At 35.3% G+C, this 12,565-nt stretch overlaps 1 protein-coding gene across 1 annotated transcript in view; it reads right to left on the bottom strand.

Annotated features, from left to right (window-relative positions):
* Nucleotides 1–12,565, bottom strand: part of SULF1 (sulfatase 1) — a 128,016-nt gene that overhangs the window by 359 nt on the left and 115,092 nt on the right. The window contains 8 exon segments of the mRNA XM_080578473.1: nucleotides 5,082–5,115; nucleotides 6,073–6,196; nucleotides 6,316–6,458; nucleotides 9,465–9,637; nucleotides 10,122–10,187; nucleotides 10,902–10,996; nucleotides 11,086–11,222; nucleotides 11,225–11,272. Of these exon segments, the coding sequence (XP_080434599.1) occupies nucleotides 5,082–5,115; nucleotides 6,073–6,196; nucleotides 6,316–6,458; nucleotides 9,465–9,637; nucleotides 10,122–10,187; nucleotides 10,902–10,996; nucleotides 11,086–11,222; nucleotides 11,225–11,272 (820 nt within the window).

Below are 12,565 nucleotides of genomic sequence, written 5' to 3'. Positions count from 1 at the left end.
CAGCTCCTGCTAAACACACACTGGTAAAACCCCTGTCTTCTGCTGCATCCTTCGACTGAGTAAAATAGAGTAGAATCTGGCCTAATGGGACTTTGTGACGGCATTTAAAGGCAAATCTTCCCTCTGATAGTTCAAGGCAGAAAACTTGCTTCAGTACACAAATAATCCATTTGCCTTTCCTAAACACTCCACCAAAGGATGCAATGAATAAAAAGTGGTTAAACGTAATAGCTCAGCCTGATTCTGAAAGCCATTGCTGACCAGAACTTCAACAAGCCCATAGGAATTTGGTGTAGAAATAGCTTGAGACATAAGGTCTGCAAAATAACTAGCTACATTTTATTTAATACAAGATAGCCAAAGGTAGCTTTTATATTTACTCTGTAAACATTCATTTTAATTTACACAGAGCATGTACAAGAAATAAAAACTGTAAAAACTTGGTGTGAATTATAGGACTGTACTATTATGTAAAATGTTATTAAAATATACATAGAGTATCTTCTAAATGTTTTTTTTTTCCCACAAAAAATAAAAAGCTTTCAAAGAAAGTATCTAACAGATTTGTCAGACAATATGTCTGCTTAAAAAGCACAGACTTGAGTCTGTAAGCAGCAATGGTAGTACATTTTATACTCATCATAGCTGGAAAAAAAGTTGTGAAGGATACCCATTTCCAAAAGATTTTTAAAAGTCACTGCAGTGACTATAGTGACCCAGATTATCAGATGTACTGTGAAGCCCATTGCCCATTTTACACTGATAAGTAACACCAAACACCACTATTTCATTACATTCTCTGCACAGACTGTCTTTCTTCCAAAGATTTTACCCACAAAGTGGCCTACAAGGAAAAACTAATCAGGTAATGCAAAAGCCATTCAGGGGAAGTGGCAGATCTGTCCTTACAAAAACAGTCTTGTAGGCAATATTTAGTAATTAATTCACTGCGATGACATCCTTCTGAAAAGTGTACAGGCTGGTAAGGTAGTACTAATTACCTTGGAAGTTCAAGTGGCTATAGTCCAACAGTGCAAACTGAGTACAGACACTTATCTATATTAGACTCTTCATCCCTATAGTGAATTCTTGACATTGCTATTAATTATTTGCATTTTAACTTGCCCTTTCTCAGTCAAGTAAAACGGAAGATACAATGTGTATCTCTTATATCTTATAGTCTTTGCTTCTTTACTATTCCGGCATTTCTTAGTAGAAGGAATTTCTCCAATATTTAGTTCATCATACGGAAACTCAGAAAAATACTGTCACAGTTGGAAAAAAAATAAATGAGTTTTTCTTATGATGAGGAGCCTCATTCTGCTCCCACCAAAGTGAAATCACTTTCCTTTCTTGTAAACTCCTGAATCTTTGCTCTTAATTGACATTTCTTCACCTAACACAACAGCTGCAAATATTTTACAATATAAAATGTATATATTTTAGTTTTTTTAAGTTTTTCCCACAGAATTATGGTCCTGTTTCCCAGCCTAGAGTGGCTTGGCAAACACTTGGTTAACTCCCTATCACAGGAAGCAACACAAGCTTTTTGGATTTGGTGGAACAGTTATGACAGAGTGCCTTGCTTTCATCTTTTCCTGAAGTAGACAAGAGAAATGAAATCACAGCATGGCCATGAGCACCATCTTCAGAAGTTAAATTATAAATAATTTGTTTCCTGAAACAAACAAAAAAAATAATGAAGTACTGCAGAGATTTCAAGAAATAAGTCGTACTGTTCTGGTGCTTAGAGGTATAAAGGGCTGTAGGAAACATCACAGGAAGGGATATAGTTTTGGGGAATTTCAAAATTAATCAAATTCAAAAGGAATTTCAAATTCATAAAAAAAAATCAGAAAAGTCATCAAACCCTCAAAGAGATTAACTACACTACAAATGCTAAATTATTTAAATTTTGCTTTGTTATTATTTGTATTGACAGCTTTGTATATTGTTTTTTTATATGCCAAATCAGAGCCTGCGTAGGAAAATAAACTTCCATAGGAAGAGTCAATAGCCAAAGTGGTTTGGTGTATGATGGCAGAAACTGAGACAGGAGTGCTGCCATTTATCAATAACAATTCTGGGGATGGACCAGGGCAGTGTGGGGAAAGCAGAGGCCAGGATGGTGGCTTTGGGCCCAGAAGAGCCTCTGCTCTCTGTCCAAGGGTGGAGGAGCAGGGTTCCTCATCAAACCTCAGTAGTGGGGCAATGGGGCTGTGCAGCAAAGAAGTCAGATCAGCAAAGAGCTTGTTGTATTTCTACAGCATAGCTCAAAGGCTGAGCCAGAACTAAATGCTCCATCATATTGGATCTATTTTTTCCCCTCTAAATGTTGCACTGCTTCTGCAGTCTCAGTTTCACTGCTGATGAGTGAGGATTTTCACAGCTGGGAAGGCACTGGAAATTGTTCCATGATCTTCATGTTAAGCAGAAAAAAAAAAAAACTTGTTTAAATGCATGGAACAAAGGTAACTTGTATTCATACATGTTAAACAAATAGGAAAGTTGTCTTAAGGTCGTAGAGCTGACTGTACGTTGGTTGACAGAGCAAGCCAACTCACAGTTTAATTCCACAACTTAGCAGTAAGCGTGAAGTTTCCCACTGAAATGAAAGTATACAGGGGGAAAGGGAGAGGAAAGAAAAGGTTTTCTCCTGTAAGAAATCTCATTACAAACAGGAATGAAGCAGGAAAATGCAGATGAGTTGCATTTGAGTAACAGCACGTCAGTGGTTTCCCTCTATGGATATTTGTGAATCTCTCAGCTATATCACAGACCCAAAAGAGACAAAAAATGTTACTAACTGTTCATAATAAAACATCTTCAGATTTTTTTTTTTAAATCAAGCATTATCTAAACTTCATTGTCCAATACTATTGTGCCTCAGAGTCCCATGATGCTATCTGTGGCTGTGTTATCCCAAAACTAACGTAAGCATGTGGATGTATCTCCACTGAGACTAAAGGTAAGTGGGTACAGTCACTTCCTTAGTGGCTTTGAAAAACCATGGACAAGCAGGAAAGAGGAGACTGTGATTTCCACATCCTGTTATCAACACATCTACGGATTCACGGTCTGTATGTCAAAGGACACAAGTGACACAAATTCTTCCCTGCTAAATTTTCTCCCTATGTATTAAGCAAACAGCACTACACTGGCTGTTCTCATTCAGGCCCATTGTCCCAATATTGTCCTTGAAACACCTGCAGTGCTGTGCTAACTTAGGACATTTTAAACCGGAAGCAGATCTGATTTGAGAAATTATGCAACCTGAAGGAAGGGGTTCAAATGACTTGGCAGCATAGGGATTTCCCTTTCTTATTCCACTGGTTTCTCTGCAGGTAACGTAAAAATGGTCCTCTAACAGATCCTTTTAATGGTTCCTGAGAAATGTTTTTTGTTCATTAAAAAAAAAAAAAGGAAAGTTTAGAAAAAAAAATTCCATCAGGAAAGGGGTTGAACCATATGCTGAACCCAGGCACCTGTGCTGGGTGTTTGGAATGGAGCAGCACTGAGCAACGTCACTTGTGTTATACTATACATGCCGTTTGTCCCAGTAGCATAACCTTTTTGACTCGGTATCAGAAGTTAAAATGTTTTCATTACTACACTGTGCAACAAGATATAACTTAAAGATTATTTCTGTGTGTTCTACTGTTTCATTAAATCCTGCAATTCAAAAATGCCATTTCTGTTAGCTCTGTAGTTAAAATTAGGAAAGTTTACAAGGACATCTTCTAATGAAAGACTTCAAAGCATAATTACAGGGATTACTTTCTATCACTGTAGTAACTAGTTCCCACCAGGCTGTTATAAGCAATGCAAACAACTGAGATATAACCAAATAAAAACTTATCATTTTCCCACATCCCAAAAATACACAAGTGAGAAAATATGAAATTAGCTGCATGGAAAAAATAGCTGCTTAAATTGGAGAACTACAAAACACTGAAATCCATTCTCTTAATTGTTCCCTGGCTGCTGGGAGCTAATGACAGGATTCTTCTCAAAAGACCCTGTGAAGAAAAAAAGTTTTCTGTAGACTTGTATACTCCTGTTGGGCCCAATTTACATCTCAGGCAAGCAACGTATATCAGGAGCTACTCCACCAAAGCACATGGAGATGAAAATGTATAAAACTGATATACAGAGAGAAGGTATCAAGTCAAAATGTGACATTAAACAGACTGCTTACTGAACAGCAAGTGCAGTACTGTTGGGAACGGGGATTTTTCAGTCTCATCAGGCTTTTGCTTTATGTTTGACTGGTTCCTCCACCAGGAGGGGTAGCTGGGATAAACAGGTACATATGATAAATGTAGTTGTAAACAGCAGTCTTTCTTGCATACCTTGGGTTGAATTAGGGACAAAATATCTCGCCCATTGCCCTTCCTCAGTTCAAATACTGCAACCTTTTAAAAATATTTAGTTTCGCATGTCAGATCTGGTCTGAAAGCATAGGTCCCCCTGCCCAAAGGAGCCTTATCTTTCTGCCTTACTTCCAGTGAAATTCTGGCTTCTGCGCACATGCTGCTCAAACTGAGCACTGTTTTTGCTTGAAGCAGCATCTGCCAACAATTTCTAAAGCCAGTGAGAAGATTTTACTTTACTTATGTAGGTCTGACTAGGCTCTTTGGGTACATACATCTCAGAAAGCCTTTTAAGCATATTTATTACTAATTTAAAAAGCATATGTACAGACTTCCTAAATAAATACAGGAAACAAACAAACAAGCAAACAAAAAAAACCCACAACAAAAACAACAAACCAACCAAAAATGCAGCAACAGGAAAACAACCAAAAGACATTATTCTATTTTCCCTGTGTAAACATCTAAGAAATACAGGCATGGAACATGAGTTGTATGAAGTCTTGCTGTGACAATAAACTAAGTTAAATGCAGAATGGTAGGTCTAAAAAACAAAGGCCAAGTTCACTGTAAAGTAGTTAGAAAAGGCATGCATCAAAAGCTATGGTTGTGTGCAACATGGCAGGATACAGACATTAGTTGAAATGGACTGGAATCATGCAATTATTTGGAAAGAAGCTGCTGAGGAGAATAAAAAAGTGTGGATACCTGTGTGGATCATAGCTTCCTCCATCTTTATTTCCTGATATAGGAAAATACAAGAGTAACTTTTGTTAGTGTTTAGAACTTGTAAAACCATTCACAATGTAGCTTTCCATGCACAGCATCTAATTCCTAAAAAGAAATGTACTGTGTTAAATAAAGACAGAGTTGCAGTCCAATAAAGATTTCCTGGAAGTTTTATATAAAAGAACTGAAAAACCATAGTTTTTCAAAAAACAATAAAACCCCCAAATGATTAATAAAGAGAAACGTTTGTAGCTGAAGAAAGAGATACAAAGATGCAACAATATAAAATACATAGAAGGGAATATTCCTGTAAAAAAACAAAAAAAAACAACCAAACAAACAAACAAAAAAAACAACCAAAACCATACACACAAAAGTAAGCAAACAAAAAAAACCACAATTTCAATCAACCAAATTTAAGTGCAAAGAAATCCAGACTTATGAAGTATAAATGCCATCTATTTTTGTGTTCAGAGAATCTTGTAAAGAAATACTGCTTTCCTTATAAACAGAGAGGCTACATATGATTAGAAATTTGCAATGTTAAGTCCCAGTTTGGTGTAGAGCCCAAGGTTGGTCATACAGGCAGAGAGCAATCGGAATAATATCTCATCTGCTACTGGGAGGCAGAACCTAACCAAATAAATCCTGCAACAGAGAAAAGGGTTATGGCTATGAGTAAGAGGATCTGCATATGCTTGTTATTGCTTCATGCAAATAACATGATAAACTTTCTGCAGAATTTCTGTCAAATGTTGTTGTTTGTCATCAATATCTGTCTATAATAACCTGTGCAAACTTGCAAAGAAGCTTTCTGGTCATGCAGTTATACAGGATGGTGTATTTAGATCATTCCAATTTACTCAGAGCAACAATTAAGAGATTGAGACATTGGATCATGGATACAATTGAGGAGATGACAATAACTTAATAAAATGGAAATAGACACCCTCTTCTACTTTGCTTGTACCTGTTTCAAGTCCCTTAGGCCTTGGATTGCACTGCTTGTAACCTTGACAACTTCGCAGTTCCATTAGCTGTACATGTAATTGATTCAAAATGCCTCTTTCCACTGTATGAACAGTATTTGTCAGCTGAGAAAAAGAGAAATGGGGGAGAAAATACTTACTATCAAAATAATAATAAAAATAAATATAAACAACCAATAGAGGAATTTCGTGTGCAATATTTTGTAACAGGGAAAGGGGTTTACCTGATAGGGATCGGTGTTCATGTCAAAATATTCCAAGAAGCCAGTTGCAAACTCACAGAAGAGAAAATTGTGGGTGTCATTAACTGTTCGCAAACACCAGTAAGTGTTGTTATTTGAGCTTGTGCAAGCACAGAAAGAGCCCACTGTAAGTAAAAAAAAAAAAAAAAAAAAAAAAGTTTTTAGCTTAGGTGAAAAATAATATGCTTGTTTCTTGTACTAGCAAAATGTATAGATTATTTACTTAAATTCTAGATCAATTAAAAGAGATCTTATATTCGAATAACATTAGATTCTCATCTAAAAGAGGACAAACTTACAAACTTTGTTAACAGGCAAATTTCTCAAACATATACCTAAAGAAAGCAGAATACAGCAATTACTATAGTTAATAGGACATATTTTGTTCTCATTTGTATATGGTTTATTTTACTTTTCAACCCGGGGAAACCTAGAGCAGGATTCTACTCCAGATTGAAGACACCGAGAGCCAGGTGTCACATGTGAGATTAATGTCTCTAAGCCATCATTAGAGAAAATGAAGATCTCATGCTTGGAAGAGTATGGGCAGCTATTCAGCTAACCAAATATAGACATGTACTTTAGGGTAAAATCACATATGGACCAAGATATGCTTTAATTGGTCTTTATATTGCATATTTTGTGCAATATCAAGATTTTCAAATATGATAGTAGGTGAGCCTCTTTTCATTTCTTTTCAATAAACTGTAGTTTAACCAACAGAATAGTAGGAGACAATAGGTAGTGTCAACACAAATATTAGATGATTTAGTTTTAGTACGACATGTTTAATGAGTTGTCTAAACTTCTTCCCAAAATCATAATACTTTTAAGGCTGTTTATAATCTCATTTTGCCTGTGGAAAAGGCTCAGAAAGGTATCCCTTTTGACTTTTAAACAAACTGAAAGCAACACTTTGTTTTAGAAGAATATCTTTTTAATTCCAATAATAAAATGTTAATAGTGCCTTAGATTTTTATTTAATTAGTTCTGTAGCTTTCTGTAATAGTGTTAATGTGTTTAACACACTTTATAAAACTAGTAACGATATTGGCCCTTTTCGTCCATGTTATTGGAATCAATACCTTGGCTCTTCTTTCAGTTATGAACTGCATCAAAGGGACATTTTTTTTACCCCATGATACTTATTGGAGCATTTCCAGAATGCACAGAAATATGAGAACACTTTTCTTAACTGCTACTTCACAATTAAAAAGCAATACACCAATCTAATTGTTGCCTTTAAAACAAAAACCATGCATATAACTGCTGTAGGAAATTTTTAACACATAAAAATCTTATTAGCAAAAGTTCTAGCGCAACCAGAACAGACTATCAGTAAGAGACATCTTTCTTGAAATGAGTATTTGCTCTTAGCAAATTTTCTGTTCAGAGTCAGATTATTGTACCTTAATCACCATTTGATCTTCAAGTTTTTGAAAGTAAAGTTTTCAATCGCTTTTCCTCCTCTGCCACCAAAGACGAGAAAAACGTTGTTTTGTTAATGCTGAATGCCTAGAAATGTTGAAGCATGTCCCAGTAGGATTGTTATCTATATACCCTGAAGTTTAAAGGAACTTAAGATATTTTCTAGCTATAAGATTTTATTCTTACACAGTAGGGGAGCATTCTGCAGTTCTGACTTTAAATTTTTGTAGAATATCAAAAATGGGAATAATGTGGAGAATTCATAAGGGATAGTGTTTGTATTTTCTTCACAATAAGTTGTTTATGATAGGCTTTGATATCAAAATGGTAAAATTAAGGCAGACCTTTTATGTACTGAGGTTTGTGACACAATGCTACCTCACTTAAAGGTCAAGTCACAAGAAAGAGTTTGTGACAAAATCTTCGGTCATAAGTCCCTTATCTAAAACCACAACATAGTAAAGGAGGAAAAGGGAAAAGGTTTTAATTCAGATATACACATTACCTCTTGAATACCAGATTATATGATTCTATTTTGCCCCCCTCCCCTCAAAAAATCTGATTGAACATTTTTCTTAGGAAAAAATAGGTTTGCAGAAACTTTTAGGACAGTAGTGAAAGGGTCAAAGTTCCACTAAACTTCTCAGCAATATTATGCACATGGTCTTTAAGCTCTAACCTCAGTAGAATTAATCAGAGTATTTGCAGAATTCATTTTGTATGGTGAACATGCAGAATTACTATTTCAGGGATTTGTTACTTCTGCTCACTTTTATGAGACCCAGAGTAGATCTGCAGCCTGGACAAAGTATCAGAGTTTCAATGCATTTAACATAGTTACAGTGGTTTATGCTTGATGAGTATCTGTCTCTGTCATCTGTCCTGCATAAGTATTTCTTGAAAAATTTAAATTCCCAAAGAGCCAGCAGTTTTGTAGTTAGCATTAAATATGTGTAAATAATTTGACTTAGCATAATGGAAATGAAGTAAGGAGTTTTGTTCAATCTTGTGAGAGAAAACTCATTTTTTCTTTAATATGGGCTCAGAATTTTTCAGACAATTGTAAACAAGGGATAACAGTGATTGAAGTCCTGAAGATAACATTATTTATTAATACCTTAAATCTAAAAGAAGATCAATACTATCACCTCAGAACATAGTAACCACAAAATGTGTATGAGGTACAGGAAATGTCTAATTCTATCACACTAATTCTATCTCATGATGTCACAGCTACTTAATTCTGCTAATCTATCTATTGGTTAGATTAGTTTCATCATATAGGCATACACAAATTTACTTGGATACAGATGGGGAAAGGGTTTTCTTTCCTTTTCCTTTCCCTCTTGCAAGGCTAAAGACTCACAACTCCTAGCAAATATATTCGGTCATCTTGATCACCAAGAGATGACACGAACCTCAGTGGCTGGTAATGAATGTCTACTTTTTAACAGGCCAACTCTCCTTTTTGCTTCTGCTGTGTTTCACATAGAGTCTCTTGTAATAATTCCATATAAATATGCAACACAAAAATTACAAGCATACTCAAGTGACTTTCTTCCTTAAGACTTCAGAATAGCAGCAGCAGCACTGCTAAGTGACATTTTTCAAAATAATGACCTGACTGACTAAATGAAGTTAGTCATTAGTCTACACAGCAGAGGACAACCTAGTTCACCTCTGCGCACAGAAGCAAGACTTACAGTTCCAGAAAGGTGCTGTTTGCCAGTGATTATTGTCGTGGGTAAAACACGTCAGTCCAGGAAGGCTGCACTCATCTCCTTTCTTCTGGCGCTTTTTCCCCTTCCTTTCCTTCTTCCTTCTGCGATTCTCTTTGAACAGCTGCAGTTTGCCATCTACCTCCTGTGCTGCTTCTCTGTTCAGAGAAAAAGTTGGGCATGTCTGACAGAGAACAGTCTCTATTTGTTTAACAAGAGCATTAGCAATCTTTATGTCTATATGGCTTTTTTAAAGATTAGCTGATGAGAATATGCCCTTTTGGATGCTGACTCCTTCAGCACAGCTTCCAACCCCAGCATTTACAACAAGGTGCTCTCCTCAGCAAATATAAGAAGTGATGTGCTTTTGCATTTAGGTTTAACAGGATCTTTTTAATGATTGCTTATCAATCATCTTCTGAAATGATTAATTTCTCCCATTTCTATCAATAGGGCTTTTTAATATTATTCATAAGCCTTCATATGTATGTCCAAAATTACTGAAGGTTTGTTGTGAAAGCTTACTATATATGACCTTTTCTTTTCCCCATCTCTCCCCTTTCCGTCTCCAAAAATATCATACATATTTCTCCAGTCACCAAAAAGCTAGCTGAGAGAGTGAGAAGATAACAGCAAACTTACTTGAAGGGATGAAGATGGCTCTTGATTTTCTCTTGGGCCTTTACCCCTTTCTCTTTGTTGTAGTAGCTACATTGAAAAGTATTAAGAAATATCAAGTCATGAAACAATTCATTTTCAACGTAAAAACAAAACAGAAACATACCATCTTTGACATTTTCTTAAAGAACTACACAAAATGACTCACGATTTTCATTTCATTTAAAGAAGTTATATATATGTGAGTGATCCTATGCTAGACTGTGGTAAAACTACAGCTGTGTTCAATATGTTAGTAGAATACAAACATATTTAATCTTAAAATTTGTACATGCATCTTCAAAGAGCAGTTTCTACTCCTGAAAGGGATCTAACTAAAATTTGGATCGTGGGGTAGTTTCATTTTCAGCTATTTTGAATTAAGATACATACCCTCACACTTGAATGTCTCTCCAGAAACAGGCTAACTTTGATTTCTTCTCAAGTCAATAGAGAAATAAGTTCTACTCAGGAGAGATCCAGAGCACAGACATTTACACGCCTATTATGAATCAGCTTCTTTCCTTCCCTGTTACAGAAATGACACCTGAATAGGCTAACCTTAGTCATGAGTTTCTAAAACGGGTTTAAATATCAATAGTGCTTAAGTTCTTTGTTTTCCATCAAAAAAAAAAAAACACCAAAAAACACAAACTAAACCAAACCAAACCAAAAACAAAAAAAACAAATAACAAACCAAACTTCAGAAGTATCTAAACCTTATCAATCAGTGTAGCTTCTAATTCTGAATGTTGTCTATTTTACCTCTGTTTACTACAGTCACATTCATCTGGTTTTCTTCTTTTTAGGTGTCCTCTAACTTCCCTCAAATTCTTAATTTTGTCTTGGAGAGCTTCAATCTGCAGAGAATATTGCCTAGTCAGAATTATTCTTTGAATGGGTAGGTAGCAGTGCAAAGGCGTCACTCAGGTTTCAAAACATCCCTTACCTCCTTGTCAATGTACGCCTTGTGGTCCTTCCAAGCTCTGGCAGATTGGTACAGCTCCCTCTCACAGTGAATAGTGTCATTTGGAAGAATAAAACATCTGTAGATATAAATTGAACAAATAAGAAAACAGGGAGGTCAGTGGTGTTTCCCAGTTGCCTATCCATTTGTTCTCCTTCTTCCAACATTCCTAAGAATTTCTTTGTTATAATCTGTTAAGAAATAAATAAACACTGTAACATCTTCTCATGCTGACAATAATAATAATTGCTTCAATCTGTTTCTCTCCAAAAAAAGTTCCTTATCCATGACAGATGCTCTCTGCCTGCTAAGCAAAAATGCAATGACAGATGTCATGTTGGAGATTTTTAATCCGATCAGAAATGAGATTGCAACTGAACTAAAAATCTGTTCAGAATTCAAAGCCTCTTGTTAACTAAATGTGCTCATTCAACCACCAACTGCTGAGAAATACATTTTTTCTTGCCACATGAATGCAACTCATCTTATGAGTATGCAGAATAATTAAAAATAGAACACATAGTCAGTGGAGTAAAGATCAATATAATTAATAAAGATCAATAAAGATTAAAAGAGAAAAAAGTTCATATAAGTAATAAAAAAAAGAAAACACTCGTAATAAAGTAGTGCAGTGACAAAAATATTCACACTAGTGTTTGAAAAAATAGGTGCTACCAAGAAAAGAGAATAATTGCAAGTCCAAGAAGTGGAATGAGATTAAGAATCCAGCAGACTATAGGCTGGATATTTCAAAGTCTCCATGCTGACAAACAAAACATCCATAAATATAGAAATATTCCAGTTTTATAGACATAGCCTTTTTTTTTGGTCCCTGCTCCGTCAGAACCCTTTTTTAAAATTTTTGAGAAGAAAACCAGAAAGATTTAGATGTTTATCTCTTCCCACCTTCTCCTATTATGCTTTTTTTCCTCACTCACAAACTGTAATTCTGAGAACATTACTTAGTAAAAGTCAAAACTCGCTTATGGAGAAATAATCATTTTTCCAGAAAGCCACATTAAGGCTTTATTAATGCCATGCTTGCAAATGATTAATGTAAAGAAGGAATAATTTTTATTTGTTCAAAATTAACATTTATGTTATCTTTGATGTTTTCTGAAAAGAGAGAGAGAGAAAGAAATACTATTTATATTTTAAACATGATAGGAAGGTTAATAGAGTATTTTTGTTGCCCTGTGCCTGCCTGACTTCAGATCAGTCATACCAGCTTTTTAAAATGAAAAAATACTTTGAAATATTTGCCTTTTCATTCAGAAGTAGGGTAGAGTTAAAAATTGAAATCCAGGTATGTTTCAGGGATGGAAAAATGGTTTGCAGGTCTCTTTAGGGATAAACATATCTAATGTATCCTAGCTAATGTTAGTTAGTTTCTACAAACAGCTAAGTATTAAGAAAGATGGTATAGCTGATCTAATCCTGTCCTCACCTGGAGTGGAGGATT

This window comes from Anser brachyrhynchus (genome assembly GCF_964034855.1).
Source record: "Anser brachyrhynchus genome assembly, chromosome: 2".
Lineage (NCBI taxonomy): Eukaryota > Metazoa > Chordata > Aves > Anseriformes > Anatidae > Anser > Anser brachyrhynchus.
Note: the sequence above shows the minus strand (reverse complement) of the source record. Positions and strands in the feature narration are given on the sequence as shown.